Source organism: Condylura cristata, unplaced genomic scaffold, assembly GCF_000260355.1.
Source record: "Condylura cristata isolate star-nosed mole 26May11 unplaced genomic scaffold, ConCri1.0 scaffold00005, whole genome shotgun sequence".
NCBI classification, from domain to species: domain Eukaryota; kingdom Metazoa; phylum Chordata; class Mammalia; order Eulipotyphla; family Talpidae; genus Condylura; species Condylura cristata.
In genome coordinates this window covers 12,831,287-12,853,087 of record NW_004567106.1, presented here as the reverse complement: position 1 = coordinate 12,853,087, position 21,801 = coordinate 12,831,287, and the positions used below count along the sequence as shown (strand labels likewise).

The following is a 21,801-nucleotide window of genomic DNA, read 5'->3' as shown; positions in this document are numbered from 1 at the left end:
GGTCCCTGGCCAGGCTTCAGAGGCTATTAATAAGGAGGGGTACTAATACTTTAAGAAGCTGCTAACCACATTGCTCACAGTTCCTCCTTGCTTCCTACTCCTTCACCTCTGGGAAGCCAGGCTCTAGCACCTCCCAGCCAGGCCTGGAGGCTGCACTTGAGGCCACGCCCCTCAGAGCTGGTTGGTCCTCCCGGCATGATGAAACTTCCCGCACGCGTTACAGGAGCTGAACGGGTTTAAAGTAAGCCAAGGCCCACACCGTCCTGCCAGCAGTCTTATCCTTTGCCCTGTGCCTCCCACTTGCTCAACCGACTTGCTGCCAGGTAAGCTGGGGTGCCATTCGCCCAGTGCAGCGCCCCCGTTCTTGTCCTGGCTGACCCTGGAGAGGAGGAGGATGCGCTGCAGCCTGACATGCGGGCAGAGACTGATCGGCCCCATGGATGCTGCAGCCCCTGCTCGGTACAGAGGGCGGGGCGGTCAGGTCCCCATTATTGCGCACCTGGGAGCTAGCAGACCGCCTCGATCGTAGTCCTAGAATGATGGGGAAGCCGGGAGGTTTCGGATAGAAGGAGGTAACGGCCTGAGTTGCCCCTGGAAATTTTATTATTAATTATTTTTATTGTCGTGCCTTGAAGCTGTGGAATTTTTGCAGTCCCATCTTTATGCCACGGGGGGGAGCGAGGGGGGGAGGAGGACCAGAGGGTGCGCGCACCCGAGAGCAGGGTTTCCTGGATTTTAGGTCAAGGCCTCGGGATCTGTACTTAACCTCTGGCTCCCCCCACCTCCATCTTCATCTAGCCTATTCCTCTGTCCTTCTCTTTAGTCTGCAAGACTCATTGAGTGAATAGCCGAAGAAACCCTGCCACGAAAAATCTGTTTAGGGCGACAGGCGGCACGGTAAGGAAAAAGACTCTAGGACAGGCTTGCCCTTTTTACAGTAGATAATGTACTCTGTAGGGTTCACTTCAGATTAATGTTACTATTTTGAATAAAGGAACACTTATTCCCCCCTACCGGTGTCCCAGATTATTTCTGTACTGTCCATTGCCCTGGGTTTTAAAATGAATACTTTAAAAGCACTTAAAACTTTTTTTTTTCATTAATCGCATTCCCTTAAAATTAACTAGAAATTATTTAGATCTTGAACTTGCCCAGGTATTGGTTACTAAATTCTTAATGTAAAAAATAAGGCGAGTTCGTGAGGTTTAAGTAGTTGCTAAGTGGAATGGATGGAAACTCTTAAGACCTGAAATAAATGGTGATGGTCACTTTGCCTGCCGCTAACCATCTGTCACTAATAAGAATTTGAATCGCTTGCTAATTTGATTTGAGATGTAATAGAAATGTAAATACACTAGATTTTGATGAATTTAGTAGAAAAAAGCAATGTAAACTATTTCAACTTTTAAATACTGTTTACCTGTTGAACGGACACTTTTTAGTTTATTGTGTCAAATACTTCAAATTAATTTCACCTTTTCCCCTTGCCTTTTTAAATGGGGCTACCACTATATTAACAATCACACATGTGGGTCCCCTCTCTATTGGAAAGCACTGCCCCAGAGGTTCATGAGAAGTTGTGGAAAATTCCTGGGAACAGGCAATTTTTTAGAAAAGGGCTTTGTTACTAGGAACTTTTGCCTCTATTAATACTAATTCCAATAATGGTGACAGTTTTATTTACTTACTTTTGGGTTACCTTTTAATTTGCATTTTCTTGCTGGAGACACAATGTGCTTCACAAACTTGTTCTCCTGCTTTCTACTCCAAGTTAATAGATTGTTTCCTATAGCAGGCTTAGTAATGGGAGTCACTAAGCAGCATTAGGAAGATGTGGGTAAGTAATTCACTAATGACTTCATGTCATTTGTTTTCAAAACACTGTCCCATACCACTTTTAATTGATACGGAGTGAAAAGTAGAAAGCTTGTCTATAGCCATCTTATTTAAATCTCAGTGACTAATTCCTTTATTCAAAAAAAGTAACTATCTCAATGATTATTTTTCCAAGTGCATAGAAAGGACTGCATAGGTCATCTGATATTCATTACTGTTGTCCATTAATTTGACCTGGTCTCATGCACATTGGAGGAGGTTTAAACTATTCCTCTGAATCATATACAGTACAGTTTGAGGTCATGTATCCCACTGTACCTCAAATTAAATTTAAAATTTATTAAGTTTTAAAAAAAGAGGCCAAAGAAAGTGTCCTTGATGAAATGTCCTCTGAGGACATTTAAATTACCATAATTTTGAGTATATATATTTCTTTATGGCTTTTTTTCTTTTGGTCCAAAATTAAGCATTTACTGCAAATTTGCATTTTTAAAAAATAAAGTGGTTTCCAAGATAATACAGATATTTTGGAAGAATACTGTTGGAACTGGCAGCAACCAAATGAATCAGTCACAACTGAAAATTTAAAATTACAAATTAACATTTGTAAGCATTATTAATTTGCTTTTTTTGCCTAAAGGGATATGCCAAGTTGTTTTTCAGAGATGTTGTTGCTGTATATGCCCTGCCCATTTTGCTTTATTGACTAAAGGCAACTTAGAGTCAAAAATATCTGAAAAATATGAAAAGTATTCTAGTTACCTGAGGAATGGGGAGAAGCAAAATGGAGAAGATAGGGGCCAAGATATGTACCCATATGGAGATGTGAAGTTGGATTCCCAAAATTGTGTAGTCCTAGAAATGATTGACAAATTAAATAAATATATATTTGAACATTATTGTCATCTAGGACATTTTGATGGTGAACATTTTATATCCCTGTTAATGTAAATGTTTTTTGTTATAAAACTAGAATATCTGGTATCAAGTAATATCATTCTTTTTTCTCTGAATTTCTTTGATCATATTTTAATAAACCACAGATAAGCTAGTTATGAAATGCTTATGCATGCTGTATATATGATCTTCTATTCTATCTACTATATTCTGTGTGCACATAAAGAAGGGACATTTAATTGTTTAAGAGACTGGAGAGGAGACTGTAGTAATCTGGAGTGTCTTAGATTTTTGAACACTTTTTAAGATTCTGAGGTGGAAAGATTGGTGCCAAATCTCTGGTTTGGTTGGAGCCTGCATGTAAATCTATGATGCAAAACTGGCAGGATGTAAAAGGTCATCCATCCTCTCTGAAAATGTGTATGCAAATTAGATTTCTTTAAACCTACAAACTAGGGACAAATTGTTCTTGGTGAGACTTTATATTCCATATTTACAGCCTATACAAATATTTAGAATCGAGATTTAATGCATATTTGGATATTCAATCTTGAATTCGTCTGCTTTTCTCTCCTCACAGAGCCCTAACACCATTACACCATGTGTGGCATTTGGGCCCTCTTTGGCAGCGATGACTGCCTTTCTGTGCAGTGTCTGAGTGCTATGAAGATTGCACACAGGGGTCCAGATGCTTTTCGTTTTGAGAATGTCAATGGATATACCAACTGCTGCTTTGGATTTCACCGGTTGGCTGTAGTTGACCAGCTGTTTGGAATGCAGCCAATTCGAGTAAAGAAATATCCATATTTGTGGCTCTGTTACAATGGTGAAATCTACAACCACAAGAAGGTAATCAGAATGAAACCAGAACATTATCTGGATGTGATAAAACCTCAGAACCAGTTGGTTATAAGTACAAATATTTTTGAAAATACTTTTTTACTTTCAAAAAACTTTCTGTGTTTATCATCTTATTTGCTCTAGGTAGGAGGGCACTAGCACCCAAAGCGGTGAAATACAGACATGAAATGTTGATCACAGACACAAACAGATAAAATGGAGTTTATAATTCAACCCTAAGAATTTTTTTTCTTCCCTATTAATTTGAGTATTTATTAAAACCTAGCCTCTGTGTTAAGAACTGGAGATAGTATAATGAATTTAAGATGTAGGTCTACACTCTTAATAGAGCTAATTCTATTAGGGTTTTGAGGGGGGAAAAATCTGTATAATAAACACACTTTTTTTCTAAGTTTTTTTTTTTTAGTTAATGCACACATAACTGGGGTACAGGCCATAGGTGTGGGAGTTGTGAGAGGATTCACCAGGGGCGGAGCGGCAAGCAGAAGAAGCAGATCTCTAGCAATGGATCTGCTACAGAGGGGAGCAGCGGATAATTAGGAGAGGTCTGTCATGCCATGTGGGTGACCTCCGTGGTGGTGGGATGGAACTTGCAGTGCCTTAACCCGTTGCCCTAATAAACAATTCTATTTCTTTCTTTCTTTCTTTCTTTCTTTTTTTTTTTTTAAAGATTTGTTTATTTATTCATATAGAACTGGGGTACAAGCCAGAAGTGCAGGGGCAGTGAGAAGATTCATCAGAGACAGAGTGGGGAGCAGAACAGGCAGGTAGAGGAAGTACACAGCTGAGGGGAGCAGTGGGCGGGCCAGGAGAGGTCTGCCATGTCATGTGGTCATGGATGGAACTTTCACTAAGTGGCTGTGGCCAGCTTGCAGTGCTGTGTCCTAACCCATTGCACCACCAGGGAGGGCCCACAATTCTAAAAAAATGTAATATGGTGCTGATGGATATGGGAACTCTAGGAAGGCCTGAAAGGGCCTCTAGAGAAACTGGCACTTGAACTGAACCTGATGGTCGGGGTTCAGCTAGCAAGGCAGGGAAGAACATTTCATGAAGAGGGAATAGCAAGTGTAGAAGCTCTGAAGGAAGAAGCTCTGGGAGTGTACAGGTGTGTACACATGCAAGGTGTGGCTGGGAAGGTAGGCAAGACTAGAGCAAACGAGACTTGATAGCCACTGTGATGAGTTAGAATAGCCTTCTAAGAGGAGTGAAATTTGACTGTTTCAAGGCAGGAACAGAATTTAATAGCTTGGAAGTGATTATATTTGTAGCCTTTATATAATGTTGCCTGAGGTATTTATTGCTATTGCATCCTTAACTCATAGTAACAGCCAAGAGCATCATTAAAATTGGAACAGATTTCTATGTTTGTGAAAGCTTGCTTTTAGGATGAGAGTGTGTGAGATAGTAGAAATTCTAACTTGAGGAAGTTGAATTTGCTAGGAACCTTCTAATTCAGAATTGTTTAGCTACTGTTTCATAAGAAAATTTTTAGTATAAAATTTATCAGTTTCTCTTTGTTGTTCTCCCCCAGCTTTTAATGTTAAAAATTTCAAACACATGGGTAAATGGATAGAATCTAGATTGAATAATTGTTAACGTTTAAATATATTTACGTTTTCTGTCTGTTCTTACACACACCACACACTTGTTTTTGTTTGTTTGTTTGTTTTGTTTTTTGGCTGAATCATTTTAGAGAAATTACATTTTTCTGTGTATGAGCCTAAATATCTCTTTATCTCTTTAAGAGTAAGGTTTTTCTTGTACCTAACATCAACACTATTATTTAAACCTAAGAATACCATGTTTCTCTTGATAATACCACCAACTATCTATATGACCTAATATCCATAATACCATATAGTATCCAGTGCATATTAAATTTCACGTTTCCCAATATTATCTTTATTTTGCTGATATTGTTGTATGTTTTATATTGAGCTAGACTTCATTCAAAGTTCACATATGTTTTTAATGTTTCTTGGTATATTTTGTGTCTTTGATATAAGCCTGTCATCCATGGGAAAGGATTATAACCTAGCCAGCCTTGGGTCCTTTTTCTCTCAGAACAGTAACATTTGCTATTGCTTATTACCTGCTTAAAGGAACACTGTCAAAAATAGGTGTCTTATTTGGAAAGTTTTTATAGTTATCAGCAGCAATTCTTTTCAAACATTTTTTTAAGAGTCTGCTCTATACCAGGCACCATTTCTCTAGGTGCTTGGAGATGAAGTGGTGAACAGGAAAGGTAAGAATGGAAGTTCTTGATAGTGGTAGTAGAGGAAGAAAGCAGATAAAGCTTCTTTCTTGCTAAGCTCCATATACATGGTTATATTGCAGAATATTAGCCTGATGCTCACTTTAAATCATAGGAAAAACCTTATTTTACTTGAACAATATTGTGGCCTTGTTAATTTTTCTACACATTTGTAAAACGTTAAACATTTCAAAAGTATTTCCATTCTAAATTGGCGAAATATTTTGGTTTTTTGGGAAGTATAGGTGTTGCATCTTCCAATCTAAGCTATGTAGCTTGAGCAGATGGAAAAGGGTAGAATGCCATTTTGTGTGTGTATATAGTATTCTGAACTATCCCTCTAAAACACTCTTTTTTTTTGATGAAATGAAAATTTACTGCTATTTACTAATAAAATACAGCCAGAGGTGACCTAGAAGTAGAGGCAGCTTAGGCAGAGAGGAGAAATCTGAGTAGAGGCTGGGGCAAAGTAGAGGCCCTTTCCCTGAGATATAATGTCAGGGGCTTGAAACCAAATCAAATGGCAGTAGGATTCCTAGATAGTGACAGGATATGAGAGGTTTTGGCCTTAGCAACATTTATCTAAGCATGGTTTTCGGAAAGTAGGAAGTAGTAAAGCGAATCATTAACCATAACTACTGTCATTAACCTGCAAGGTTTGGAGCAAAGAGCAACAGTGAGGAGACAGTAGTGGTAGAGAATAGTTCTGGAAAACTGCTACTTGTTAATATCATTGAATAAATGCTTTAAGGACATTTATCTTGCCAGTACTTCAGCTCAGAAGGGGAAGAAAGCAGTTTCCAAACCCCATTTATTAGGGGCAGGGTCATGTCTTGTTATCTCTTAGAGCAGAGAGTGATGACCAAGAGGTGGCTTTGTAATACTACAGGAAACCAAAGCCCTTTTGTGGACAGTTCTGTGAGTGCTTATAAACAAAATGTTCCAAATTATAGAGTGAGTGAGATTGTGAAGCACATTTTATGGGCCATATACATACAGATATAGATTTACTTTTAGAGATTTTAAAAACATGCTTTAAATATTTAAACTGACCCATGATTTCCAATTAATTTTGTTAATGTGAACCTTGTCTCTCTTTATTATCAATCTGAATACGAATACAAAGAAAGGAACACACCAAGGACTAGTCACCATGTGTCTGCCAGTGGTGACTCTGCATGTGGTGGGAATGACAGTCTCTTTGCTGTCCTTTGGTGCATGTGAACTAATCAAACTCTGCTATCATTTTGTCTGTTGGTGAGAAGTAGCTCTTATGTCACTGTAGCAGTGGATGATGTGATGTTGTAGTCCTCCTTGGGAAATAACTATTTTTTGACATGGTTTCCAACATTGTGATGGATTCTTTATCTTTTTAATTTTCATAGATAGGTCTTTGAAGCTCAACTGGGAGAACCTTGACTGACTCATTTCCAAACCAAAATACCCAGCTATAGGAGAAACATTTTTAGTGTCATGGCAACTGGGCAGCCTATTTGCTTGTTACATATACATGTCAATACATGCCATTATTGATGCATTACAGTGTATATATACTATACATTTCCACCTCTTATGCACTATTCTTCTGATAAGTAGCCTCTGCATTCTGTGTCGTCAGAATGCCATTGCAGTTATCATAGGTTTAGGATTGAGAATTCAGATAAGCTATATTTTGATAATCCCATGATTGTTTCAAATCACTGAAATTCAGGAAGTGAAACATTGAAGCACCTTTGCAATTAAAACATTTTAGTGTATGCACAAGGATTCTAACATTTTTTTTTGCTATTCCTTCCTTAAGCTGCAACAACATTTTGAATTTGAACACCAGACCAAAGTGGATGGTGAGATAATCCTACACCTTTATGACAAAGGAGGAATTGAACAAACAATTTGCATGTTGGATGGGGTGTTTGCATTTATTTTGCTCGATACTGACAATAAGAAAGTGTTTCTGGGCAGAGATACCTATGGAGTCAGACCTTTGTTTAAAGCCATGACAGAAGATGGATTTTTGGCTGTTTGCTCAGAAGCTAAAGGTAATGATAGATTTTTTTCTATAGGTTTTCTTTATTGTTCTTAAAACTACTGATTTTTTTCACTGTAATTTTAAGGGTGTCGTTAGTTGGAATTCTACAGGATGCAACCTTTTCAGACTGGCTTTTTTCACTTGTCTGTGTTCATCAAAGTTTCTTCTATATCTTTTTGTAGTTTGATAGTCCATTTCTTTTTTATCACTAGAGTAGTATTTTACTATATAAAAGTTTCTCAACTGACTCATTTTTGGGTTATCTACTTTTGATTGGGTTATTTGTCTCTTTATTCAGTTGTAGTAATTCTTTACATATTATAGATAGAAATTCATTATGTTCAGTAGGATTACAGGATATAAGGTCAATATACAAAAATTAATAGTATTTAATTGACACACTTGTAATGAGCACTATATGCCTGTAATAAAAAAAATACAAAAATGAAGTTAGGAAAATAATTCCATTTATAATAGCATCAAAGAGAATAAAATTCTTAGCAATAAGCTTACCAAAAGAAGTATAAAACTTGTACTTTGAAAGCTATAATGCACTGTTGACAGAAATGAAAGATATAAGGAAATGGAAAATCATCTCATGATTGTGAAGTGAAAACATCATTAAGATGGTACTACTTACTAGACTGATTCATATTCAACAGGATCCTAATCAGAATCCTAAATGATTTCTCTGTAGAAACTGACACACTGATTCTGAAATTCATACGAAAGTGTAAGGGATCCAGAATAGCCAAATAAGACCATAAAAAAATCTTAAAAATGAAGAGCAGGGCCCTCCCTGGTGGTACAGTGGGTTAAAGCACAACACTGAGAAACTAAAGCCACTTTAGCATGAGTTCAATCCCCACCCCAGAGGTGACCCACATGGTGTGGCAGACCTCTCCTGACCCAACTGGGCTTCCCTCAGCAGTGTACTTCTTTGATCTCCCTGTTCTGCTCCCTACTCTGTCTCTGGAGAATCCTTGTCACTGCCCCTGCACCTCTGGCCTGTACCCCAGTTCTGTATATAAAAATAAATAAATCTTAAAAACAAAAAAAGTTAGAGCAAAGGATTCAGTTTCTGATTTTAACACACTTATACAAAACAAAGTTAATCAGGACATTGTCATTAGCACAAGAATGGGCACATAAATAAATGTAAAGAATATCAACTCATGTATCTACATCACCTTATTTTCAACAGGGACCCGAGAATTCAGTGGGGAAAAAAACGATGGCCCTTTTAACTACTGGTGCTGGGGTAACTAGACATACAACATTCACGTTCATGCACACACACAAAAATAATAACTTGGAGCTTTACCTCCATACCATATGTTAAAATCAAATGAATTAAATACCTAAAAGTAAAAACTAAAACAATAAAATCTTAGAAGATAACAGAGATAAATCTTCATGACTTGGATTTCAAAACTATTTCTTATATATGACACCAAAAGCACAAGCAACAAAAGTAAGGCAGGTAGGGCTTCATTAAATTAAATATTTTTATACCGAAAAGGACACCATCAAGTAGACGAAAATATAATCCACAAGATGGGAGAAATTACTTGGAGTCATAGTTAGCATTTTGGACAGAAAACTTGAGACTTTGTCTTTTATCATTCACCTAGACAGCAGTAATATCCTAAAATGTCATCTTCTTGCTTGCCTCTGTTTGCATCATTTCTTAAAATCTTTTTTCACTGAGTTCCCATATTTAAAATTGACTGAAACAAGGAAAATGAGACCAAGGAAAGCAAAATCAGCACCCATACCACAGTCATGAGATGGATACCTGATAGATACCACACCAGTAATAGACAGATGGCCTGTTTTCACACATTTGCAGTATGATCAAATGGCAAAGAACAAGTCTATGTTGAGGACCATTAAGGAAACGGGCCAGATGATAACTTCACATGGAGGTATAATCTCACATCCAATTTACCCTTTGAAATTTGACTTATTTTTTGCATCCTCCTTAATTCCCCCTTTCCAGACTTCTCTCTAGAGAGTTGCCACAGTTTTTCCTTTCTTAGTGCTTTCAGAATAACCTATCAAACCTCACCTGTCATGCTACTCCCTGCTTAAACCTTAAATTCTTTATTTTCCATTATTATGTGTTGTTATGTGTCTCGTTGAAACCCACTACCTAGTGACAGGATTGAGTCTCTTTTTTGAATTAGTACAAGTAGACAAAACTAAGCTTATAGATTACAGGGAGTGTTCTCACTATTTCTATTTAAAATAAGACACTGATTTTGTACAAGAGATCATGGTGATATCAGGTTGATTCATCCTGTGAGAATTTATTTATTTTTAGGGAAAGAAAAAATTTATTAAAGAGAAAAGGAGCAGAAATAAAGTGTACTGTGAAAATTTATTGAGGTCATTTAGATAATACTCTTTCACTTATATACAGTACATAGTCACTAATTAAGGGTTATATATTTGACTTCAGTATCTAATTTTAAAGTACCCAGTAGTGAATCATTTTGCCTGGCAAAGGACAAGGGGCCATCCCTGTTCACTTAAAATATATCAGTGATGACAAAGAAATGATTGCCAGGGTATCATAAAATTAATAGTATCATATCCACCTCTTTGATGTCTTTCCTTTTTGTGTATGCTTGCTTTATTATAAAAAAAATTAATTTCCTTAATTAGAAATTAAAGCTATTTCTAGAAGAAGGTGGAAATTGCTTTGAATTACTAGAAATCAGAGTAATTTTGCTTTATATTCCTGTCCACTATCATCTCTTTAGTAAATAGTGTTTTGGGTATTAAGCTTCTTTCCTATTTTGCTTATATATAATAGCATATGTTTGTATTTAAAAAGGAAATGGAGGATATTAATTAACCATGAAAGGTTATTCTGATGTGTTATCCTATTATGAATAAACATAGCATGTGGTAAGTACTTACCTTTTTTAATTTGTAGGTCTTGTTAATGTGAAGCACTCAATGGCTCCTTTTTTAAAAGTGGAGCCTTTTCTCCCTGGACACTATGAAGTTTTGGATTTAAAACCAAATGGCAAAGTTGCATCAGTGGAAATGGTTAAATATCATCATTGTACAGATGAGCCTCTGCACGCCCACTATGACAGTGTGGAGAAACTATTCCCAGGTAATAGAGCAAACCCCCTCTTCCCCCACCTCTCCTCATCACTCTCCCCCAGAGGGAAATTATCCTCTCAACATCATTGGAATGATTTCAATTTGAAAACCCAGTTCCTATGTAATTGAGAAGTGACTTTGGGATTTGGCAAATTCCATTGTTGCACCAAAGCCATCATGATAGATGTAGGTGATTGTGTACCTCATTTCAATAAATATTTGGAACTTTTCTGGAACCATTTCCTTTACTTTATGTGTTTATAGGTTTTGAGATAGAAACTGTGAAGAGCAACCTCCGGATCCTTTTTGACAATGCTGTTAAGAAACGTTTGATGACAGATAGAAGAATTGGCTGCCTTTTATCAGGTAAAGTCAGTTTAATAAAAGGTGTGTATCTAACTGAAATGATTCCCATTACAGGATGAAAAGGTACTTGGTCAGCTCCACTTAATATTCAAAGTAAGATACCAACTCAGACTTACACTATTAGTGTTATATATAAAAGTTCTATTATTGGTATAAATGAACTAGTAAGCATTCTTCAGAATTGTGTAGTGATTTTTAGCCAATTCAAATACTGTTACCATTATCACAGGTTATAGGTTAGATTTTTGTGTTTTTTTTTTTTTTAAGTTGATTTTCACTTTACCAAACTTGGGATTTTATATATAAAACTATTCTTGGTCCTATATAGAAACATAGGTCAGATCTAATGATCTCTTATGGAAGACACATAACCAATGCACTTCCTGACTTGCTCACAGGGGGCTTGGATTCCAGTCTGGTTGCTGCCACCCTGTTGAAGCAGCTAAAAGAAGCTCAAGTGCAATACCCTCTGCAGACATTTGCAATTGGCATGGAAGACAGTCCTGATTTACTAGCTGCTAAGAAGGTAAGATGGTATTTCTGCCCCATATATATCAATAGTTAAGAAAGACTTATCAGGGCCTCCTTGGTAGTGCAGGAGTTAAGTCTCAGTACTATGTAGCTATTGGCAGCCACTGCAGCATGAGTTTGATTCCCTGGCCAGAGACTGACCCACATGGCACATCAGACCTCCCCTGTCTTGCTCACTGCTCCCTTTAGCATTATATTTCAGTAGACCTGCCTATTCTGCTCCTCACTGTCTCTGGTGCATCCTCTTATACCCCACACCTCTGGTCTATACCCAGGTTCTTGTATGTAGAAATGACTTACTAGTAAAATGAAAATAGAATCAACAGTTGATCATTTTCTGCTTGTGCTATAGAACTGATTCAGATCATTGGTTTAAATTAAATAGATTAAACAGCATGAAATGCCTGCTAAATACCAACTGTGTCCTACACTATTAATCTGGGTACTTTTATCTACCACAGCCCATGAGCTTGTGTTAAAAATTTAGTCCTTTTGAAAGTAAAGGCATGCTGTAGTGGGTAAAGATGCAGACTCAGGAGCCTTACTGCTAGTTCCAAACCCCATACAACTCCTCATCTGTGTAATGGGAGGAGTTGTGCATGGGCTTGAACCTAGCATGTACCAGTACTTAGTGAAGGTTAACCGTTGTTGTTTTTCACTTGCTATAGAGCACTATAAGACTATGCAGAGGGGACCTTGTTTACATTCAGTTGTAGATGATGTCATTCCTGCTCTGGAAGAATTTACACAGAATGGATGAGAAAGAGGTAGTAGTCTCAGAAGAGCTAGCTAGAGCTTGCAGAGAAAACTAGTTGGTCAATGCTAACTCCTAAAAAGCCGATGCAAATAAAGTGAGGGAAGAACCATTTTATTTAGGGACAACATCTTGAATGTAAAATAGGCATTTTAGGAGAATCAAAAAGGAGTCCAAGATTAGACTGAGATCATGTTGGACTAGAGATAGATGTGGTAGGTTTGGCAAAATAGTTGTGTGTTTTGGTGGTATAAGGACACACTGATTAGAAGCTTTTTGACTGCTAGGTTGAAGTCTTGGAGTGAGAAATGCTGATGGGAGAGCTACTTCTTGTTTAAATGGGGGACAGAATCCAGGAGGCCAAGAAACCTGACTGGGTGGGACTTTATGTGGTGGCTGGAGAATCATTTTCTTTTATTTTTGCCTTGTTTGTTTTCTACCACTGTTAATTCATAATGCCTTGTGATCCGCTGTCACAGTACAGTTTAAAGAGTAGTCCTTTAGATAACAAGGGTATGGATATTTCTTTATATGATCAGGTGGCAAATCATATTGGGAGTGAACACCACGAAGTCCTCTTTAACTCTGAGGAAGGCATTCAGGTCCTGGATGAAGTCATATTCACTTTGGAAACATATGATATCACAACAGTTCGTGCTTCAGTAGGTAAGGTATTTTAAGAAAAGAAAGCTTTTTTTTTTAATACAGTCATAGCTTGGAGTTACTATGATGTTTTAAAACTGCTGCAATTAAGTAAGCAGTGTTACAATAAAGAAAGTCATACAAATTTGGGTGTATCTCAGCATATAAAAATTAATGTTTACACTATACTATACTGCTAAGTATGAAATAGCATTACGTTTTTAAAAAACAATGTACATACTTTAATTTAAAATTATTGCTGAAAGAGGTTAACCATCATCTGAGCCTTCAGTAAGTTATACTCTTGTTGGTAGGGGGACTTGTAGAAAACATAACTATCTGGATAGTGCAATAAACTGAAGTATAATAAAAAGTATGCCTGTACTGAAAAAGTATAAGGTTTAAAAAGTACTATTTTCAGGGCCCTCCTTGGGGACGCAGTGGGTTAAAGCATAGCACTAAGAAGCTAAAGCCATTTCAGCATGAGTTCAATCCCTGCCCCACTCTGGAGGTGACCCACATGGCACGGCAGAGTTCTCCCACTGCTCCCCTCAGCAGTGTACTGTGTCAGTCTGCCTGTTGTGCTCCCTACTCTGTCTCTGGTGAATCCTCTCACGACCCTGCACCTCTGGCCTGTACCCCAGTTATTTATGCATAAATAATAAATCTTTTTTAAAAAAAACTACTATTTTTAGTAACAGTTTAAAAAGTAGTATCAGGAATAAATACAAGGCCTCCCTGGTGGTGGAGGGGTTAAGTCTCAGTGCTATCCCCAATAATGGCCTGAGTTTGACCTCCAGCCAGGGAGCTGACCTTCTTAAGGCATAGCAGCCTCTCCTGTCTCTCCAGCTGCTCCCCTCAGCAGTGTGTTTCATTAAATCCACCTGTTCTGCACCCTATTCTGTCTCTGGTGAATCCTCTCACTTCCTCTACCCCTGCACCTCTGGGCCTACACCCCAGTTCTTCTGTGCATAAACCGTTAAAAAAACAAACAAAAGCGGGGATCACAACTGAGATGGGGAAAAAAATGTACAAAATGATGTAAAAATAAACTGTTATTAAAAAAATGCATGCAAATAAAAATTCTAAGTTAGCTATTATTTAAGATCATATAAGTAAGACTTCTCAAATCTCTGTAGAGTGAGAGGCAAAATGCATAGTTAAACTTCCACTTTTATGATGATACCCTTTATATATCTTCAAAGAGTAGATATAACTTTTCTGCACCTCCTCCTCCCCTAGTTTTCTCTGTATAGTTTCTTGAATTATTGTGGGTAAAAATAGGGTCATAGGGCTTTGTTGATTCATTTTCTGTGAAGAATCCTTACTTTAGTATATTTGTTAAATATTCCATTATACAAATTGTCAATGAGTAGCAATTACTGCCTAGCTAGCAAAACTAGTTTCACCATGACTGTAAAACTACTGTGTGACTGGTACCAAAATCAAGTCTATACCAAGTCACAGTGATTTAGTATTCTTGAACCTCTCTAACGAGAGAATATGGCTGGGCCCCATTGCATGGTTGAAAGTGTGCCTTCTCATACTCTCAACTTCGCTAACCAAGGGAGCAAAATTGTTTCTCAAAAGGCAAATATCTTAAGATACTTCAATGGTTATGACCCTTCAAAAGGCCACAGTACATAAACATATCTGGTCTAATGTTTTATTGGGGCTTGGACAATTAGAAAAAGTGCTACAAAGTTTGTCTAGGACATTAAAATAAAAAAAGAGAAGTTAAGAGCAAAGTTACATTTCCTGGTTTTCAGGAATTTGAAGCAGGGAACCAACAGGCCTCTTTTAATAGCATATTGTACTCTTAACTATATGGGATAAATTGGATGAATGGGATGTGGTGGGGGAAAAAAGCCCAAACTGAAACTAAACCACACAAATTCCAACTCATTATTTTTGCATGGTGATACTGGTATAAAAGATAGGAATTTTTTGTGTGTTAGATCTTTAAGTCATTGTTCAGCTTAGTAAATTTTAAGTGGACATTGTTGGCCTAAAAGCATTAAAACATAAACTATGTATAAACTTGTAGAATGAGTCCAGACTACTTCATTGCAACAGTACACCTTGGGTTTATATATACATGACAGTATTGGGGGAGCTTTATTAATACAGAGACTAATCTAATAACAAAACTTGCAGACATTTCCAAAAGCCAAGTAAACGGCATTGTCAGTAGAGGGTTATGCTGACATTACAGCAATTTCTGTATCTTTTTAAAGGTATGTACTTAATTTCCAAGTACATTCGGAAGAACACAGATAGTGTGGTGATCTTCTCTGGAGAAGGCTCAGATGAACTTACGCAGGGTTACATATATTTCCACAAGGTAAGCATTCTGAAATGAGGAATGTTGGTGCTAGGTAAAGGGAAGGATGACTTATATAACTATGTGACTATTTTTCTGTCCTCTTTTTATTATAGCAATAAATTTGAATATCTTGTGAGGTATGTGAGGAAATCTGATAGTATACGCTTTGTATTTCTTGGGGGGGGGGAGAAAGAAGTCTTAATAGTGTCAGATTATTTCCATTCTTTAAAAGTTGTTAAGCATGAGAATCACATTTCTTAATCCTCTGTAGGATTATGGTTATTTAATGCATAGCATATCCATTTTATTATCGTAACACTTAACAGTTTGGGTGTGAGGGAAGTTTATGTTACTTCTCTAAACTTTGTTTTTTGTCTTTAAAGTGGGAATATAGGTAAGACTTAAAAATAAAAACTGTTCAGTGTGTCAAAAAAAAGTTGTTGGTGTATTTATAACTTTAGCTATTTGTTTGTCCAACAGGCCCCTTCTCCTGAAAAAGCCGAGGAGGAGAGTGAGAGACTCCTGAAAGAACTCTATTTATTTGATGTTCTCCGTGCAGACAGAACTACAGCTGCCCACGGGTAACTCAATATTTAAGAAGCCATTGTAAAAACCTCTAGAAAGAAAAAGCTCAGTGACTGATTCTTTTTCTTCTTTTTCATGTGCTCTGTGTGTGTTAACAGCTTTTCTCTTGTATTTTTTTTTTTTATTGAGTTGGTTTATGATTTAGAGGTATAGGTTCACACCTTTTCAGATGTATGTTACCACACCATGCCCACCCCCAAAGCACTCCTAGCTGGACTCCTTATCCCCTTTGCTCATTACCCCCCTCCCTTTTTTTTAGTCTGCTGGCAGTTATCCAGGGTTTATTTTTGGTTTAGTTTGTTCCTTTTGTTTTGTTTCTTTATAGTTCACATAGGAATAAAATAACCTGCCATTTGTCTTCTGAGGTTTTTCCACATAGCATAATCCCTTCTAATTCCATCCATGTTGTCATAGATGGCAACAGTTCATCTTTATATAGCTAAATAGTATTCCACTGGGCACATCTTCCTAACTCCCCTCTTCTGTCCTTGGGCACTTAAATTGTTTCCATAACTTGGCTATTGTAAGTAGTGCAGCAATGAACATGGGAGCCCACATGTCCCTTTATATTAGTGTTTTTGTATTTTTCTGGTAGGTACCTAGAAGTAGATATACTGGGATCCTATGATGGTTCTATTTTTAGTATTTTGAGACCGCCACACTGCTTTCTGTAGGGTCTGGATTGGTCCCAACAGTGTACAAAGCTTGTCTCTTACCTTAGCCCCACAAGAATTAGGCTAAATTCTGGAAGGATTTCAATAATTTGTTTTAGATGGAGTTTCCATCTTTAAAGCATGACAGAATTCTTTTATCTTCCCAACTGAGAGAGAAGACAGTTGCAGCTTTTTAAATTTTGGTGAGAAAGATTATTCAATTTCACTGCGAGCACCCTGCATACCTATTGGGTGGTTTGGGGACCCTGAAGGGGGTCAGGGCACTGAAGATAAGTTATGAGATGTTTGTTTTTTTTTTTTTTTATAAAAACAGGTTCCTTTGGAATTCATTCCTCATTGGCTAAAGTGTTTGCCCATAACTATTGCAATATTTTAGTTAACTTGGGAAATTGAAGGTCCTTATATGATGAACTACTCACATTAAAACTAAGTTGTATGATTCTACCAAATCATACTTAGATTAGGAGATAATTAAACAAGAGATTGAAGAACTGAATGTTTATTCTAACCAGTCACCAATTCAGAAACAGATGAAGTGTCTTTTAATAAAGCACTGTGGAACACTGGTTTATATTAACAACTATATGTAAACCATTAATTGTCATTACAGTTGTTAATAGGATAAGATGGTCTCACCTAGAGAAAAACTTAGAAAAGTCTAGGCAAGGTATCTTTTTGATGATTGGATCACTTTTGATTCTTAAAGAGTGAGATACACTTTTAATTGCTCATGGAATAATTATTATGTTTGTTTTTTTAAGTTCTTTCAGTTCATAATACATATTGTTTTGAATGAAGGTTCTGTGTTGATCTGTTAATGTAAGGCAATCAAATAGTAGTACTGTAAAAATGATTCTATAATTTTAATATTAACATCTAATTGACTTGTTATGAAATTCTAAATCAGAATCTAAATTGACAGTCATGAAATATCCATCTTGCATTAGATTTTCTTCTGTTTTCCTTTAAGCCTTGAATTGAGAGTCCCATTCCTGGATCATCGATTTTCTTCTTATTACTTGTCTCTGCCACCAGATATGAGAATTCCCAAGGTAGGTGAATCAATTCAAGTTAAGAGCTATCCATTGGTATCAGTTATTTTTAGAACATTTACTGATGTTACTTTTGTTTTCAATTCAGAATGGGATAGAAAAACATCTCTTGAGAGAGACATTTGAGGACTCTAATCTGATACCTAAAGAGATCCTCTGGCGACCAAAAGAAGCCTTCAGTGATGGAATAACTTCAGTTAAGAATTCCTGGTTTAGGATTTTACAGGAATTTATTGAACATCAGGTATAATCATTGAACATCATTAAAAATATTTTCCAGAATGGGACAATTTAGATGCAGTGTTGTAACTACCATTCTTTTTGTATTTAGTTTAAATGTCTTAATAGTTAAGATATCCCATAAGTAGTACTTTCTTTATGAAAACTCAGAGCATCTAGAACTGAAAAGGAAAGAGGGGAGACTTACAGAGCATCACAGATTTGAAGTCATCCCCGACCAGTCATCACTTCACACATTTTGGGCACCCATTAGGTATCAGACATGATAAGCACAATTGTATAAAACATCTGGAGCCAATAAATATTAAAAAAATGTATGTAAATATTCCTTCAGAGTCACTGCAGCTATATATTTTATCATTTTCTTAGGATTGGTCATGAAAGGGTTTCTTACATAATCCCAGGCAAGCTTTTAGTACTTTTTTTTTTGGTTTGTGAAATCAGATTAAATACAATTATTTTCTTTATTTGAACAATCATTTTGCTTTTACTCTTACAGGTTGATGATGCAATGATGGCAACTGCAGCCCAAAAATTTCCCTTCAATACTCCTAAAACTAAAGAAGGCTTTTACTACCGTCAAATCTTTGAACGCCACTACCCAGGCCGGGCTGACTGGTTGACACATTACTGGATGCCCAGGTGGATCAGTGCCACGGACCCTTCTGCCCGCACTCTGACCCACTACAAGTCTGATGCCAAAGCTTAGGGTGAACAAGTAATTGTGTCTTCTTATTGTGATAGGTAGGGGGCTTGTGGGCAGATAAAGCAGCAAAGAGCTCAACCACCCAGGCTTGCTGGGACATGAAAAAAATAAAAGTCTTAAACCTGAAATATTTCTATAGTCCTTAATATTAATACAGTTCCTTTATCAGAAGCAAGTGGAAATTGAGCTGTATAAATGCTAGGTAGTCAGTGGGTTATAAAAGGGGAAAGTGATCTGATATTGCAGAACTTCCAAGTTCTCTGCTGGCAGCGCTACTTCAAAAAACACACGAGGCCTCCTCCCACACCCTGCCCATTCTAGTGTGCTTCTCTCACAGTTTCCCTCTCTTAGTTTCACCTGTATTCTGAACAGCTGGCTAGGCAGTCTGGAGAGGGGAGCATCTAAGAATTCACTTTATAACATGGTAATTCAGTTTTCCTTTTAATTTTGAGCCAGTGACTTCTCTGGAGACTTTTCTAGATCAGGAGTCATCTAATTTTTGCTGTAAAGGAACAGACAACAAATGTTTGTGAACGGTCCATTTCCACTGTTATAGTGCAAAAGCAGCCGCAGACACTGAACAAGTGGGCTTGATTCTGATCTATTACAACTTTATTTCCAGAAATATCTGATTGCCTGGATTTGGCCCTCAGGCTGTAGTATGCCCAGCACAGCCACATGTTTCTGATGAAGGGGAAAAGTATTTTGAAATTACGAAAAAATTACGAAAAGGGGAAGTATAACAAGGTAATATTCAATAAACAGGTAGAAGATCGTCATTTGAATACTCATAGGTTATTTAGTAATAACACTTAGATATATACTTGGCCCTTGAACAAAAGGAGTTGGAATTGTACTTAGACATAGATAGATGTTGCACCTGGGGACTTAGCAAATGATGTAATGGAGATGAGTGCTTACAAGCCTCTGCCTAATGATGGAGACATAGGAGAAGTAGTGCCAGAAACAGTCTAGCGGAAGGGTTTCCATTATTCAAGCCTGCTTTTGACTTCTTTTACATGAATCTTCTAGGATATGGGCACTGAAATTAAAGAAAATAGTGGAAGAAGAATTGGGGCCTTTTTTTAGACAAATATTTTTGAAGAAATGAAAATAATCAGAAATTATCATGTATTTATATAAAATCACACCAACTGTACTTGCCTCTCCTATCTGCCACCACTGAGGCAGCAAGACAAACCCTTCTTTTTCCTCAGCCTACTCACTGAAGATGAAGAGGGTGGAGATATTTATGATAAATTATTTCCACTTACTGAATAGTAAATCCAAAATATTTTAACCAACTCATTAATAAGACTTTCAGTCAACAATGGACTATTAGTAGTTAACTTTCTGGGGTGGGGAGAGAGGTTGATAAAAAATTAGCCTATTTTGACTACAGTTGGGGTGGGTTATTGGCATCCTTTAACACTTCACCCACCTCTGATGTATACTTGTCAACTGTACATTATAAAGAGTAATTTAACTTATATATATAGGAACTTTGGAAGAGAATGCTGTTGGTGTACATGTAAAACAAAAAGGATGACTAGAAAGGTGAGTAGGCCAGGAATTTAGCAGGTAAGGTGACATATGGGTTTGTTTGAGGGTAGTTATAGACCTTCACATATCATTTTATTTATTCATTTATTTTTAGTAACTTTTATTGAAGTACCATTTGGTTTACATTGATGTTAGTATTTTGAAAGTATACAATTTCTTCCTTCATGTGTAGTAATAGTAGCACGTTAGCCACCAGAACCCCATAGTTCTCCACCATAGTCCTTTTATTAAGATTTATTTATTTGTGCCTACAGAACTGGGGTACAGGCCAGAGGTGCAGAGGGTGAGAGGATTCACCAGAGACAGAGTGAGGAGCAGAACAGGCAGATCTATGAAGTACACTGCTGAGGAGAGCAGGGGGTAAGACAGAAGAGGTCTGCCACACCATGTGGATCACTTCTGGGGCCGGGGATCACACTTGCACGGAAGCAGCTATGGTGTGCTGTGTTTTAACCTGCTGTGCCACCAGGGAGGGCCCATAGTCCTTTTGTTCCCAGTTCTGTTGTCAACACTATCCCTCTGGATGACACAGTTCTGTGTTCAACTTTCAAGGGTTGGTTTTAAAGTTTGTTGTTGACCTTTTGGTTTCTCTATGTTCCACATAGATTCATTTATTATTTCAAATGTCTCCAGAAAACAGGTGTTTCACTAATACTGGGTGACTACTAATGATAATCTCTTATTTGTAGGTGCTTGAGTTGTTTAGGCCAGCAGGTTTGGTATTAGGGACAGCCTCACCTAGCCAACAAATGATACCAAGAGCCTTTGAAAAATGTGGCTGAGAGTGATCACAGTGATGACACAATGCACATGGCAGCATTAAGGTATGGTGTAAACCACAGGTGGTCAGTTTTGAAGGTGTGCGTTTGGCTTCAGATTTTTAACTTCATTGAGTATGAGAGCTGGCCACTTTGCTAACTTAGCAGCTCACTTAGTCCTATAGGTCAATCGTAACTGCAGCAGTTTAAATGCAGCATTTTAAGCTTAAGATTTATGTATGGTTTCTAGCACATGTTTAAAATTAGTCTTTTCCTGCAACTAAAGTAGTGGGAGGTTTGGGGAAACAGTAGTGTCTGGGGTATATTCACCTGCGTCAACAGCTTACATACTGGCTAAGCCTGTTTTTCTGGACTGTTATTATTCTGGGGAGTCAGTGCTTAGGAGACATGTGATATCAGATCCACACAGACCATCCTACACAGACTTAGCACCACTCAAGCTGTCTCCCTTTCCAGCTCTATTCTTCCCCCATGGTCAAATTTTTCCTCCAGTAGAGACCCACTCCAAAGATCTGTTACCTCAGACCCCAGACAATTCATTCTCTTCAGAATAAGGAAAATATTTGTTTTTCCTGTCTTTTTT

At 37.3% G+C, this 21,801-nt stretch overlaps 1 protein-coding gene across 3 annotated transcripts; it reads left to right on the top strand.

Annotated features, from left to right (window-relative positions):
* The first annotated feature begins 201 nt into the window (after positions 1–201).
* Positions 202–19,011, top strand: ASNS (asparagine synthetase (glutamine-hydrolyzing)). 3 transcript variants are annotated; one of them, XM_012721099.1, is made up of 14 exons: positions 202–323; positions 824–897; positions 1,796–1,837; positions 3,314–3,582; positions 7,653–7,890; positions 10,825–11,010; positions 11,265–11,366; positions 11,765–11,892; positions 13,191–13,317; positions 15,531–15,637; positions 16,100–16,200; positions 17,849–17,930; positions 18,019–18,174; positions 18,670–19,011. In XM_012721099.1, exons 4-14 carry the CDS (start codon positions 3,334–3,336, stop codon positions 18,877–18,879), a joined length of 1,686 nt encoding a protein of 561 aa, XP_012576553.1. In that variant the 5' UTR covers positions 202–323; positions 824–897; positions 1,796–1,837; positions 3,314–3,333; the 3' UTR covers positions 18,880–19,011. The 3 variants fall into 3 exon arrangements, with proteins under 3 accessions (XP_012576553.1, XP_012576552.1, XP_004676774.1); XM_012721098.1 differs by having other exon boundaries at positions 1,793–1,837; XM_004676717.2 differs by lacking the exon at positions 1,796–1,837.
* Positions 19,012–21,801: the final 2,790 nt, after the last annotated feature.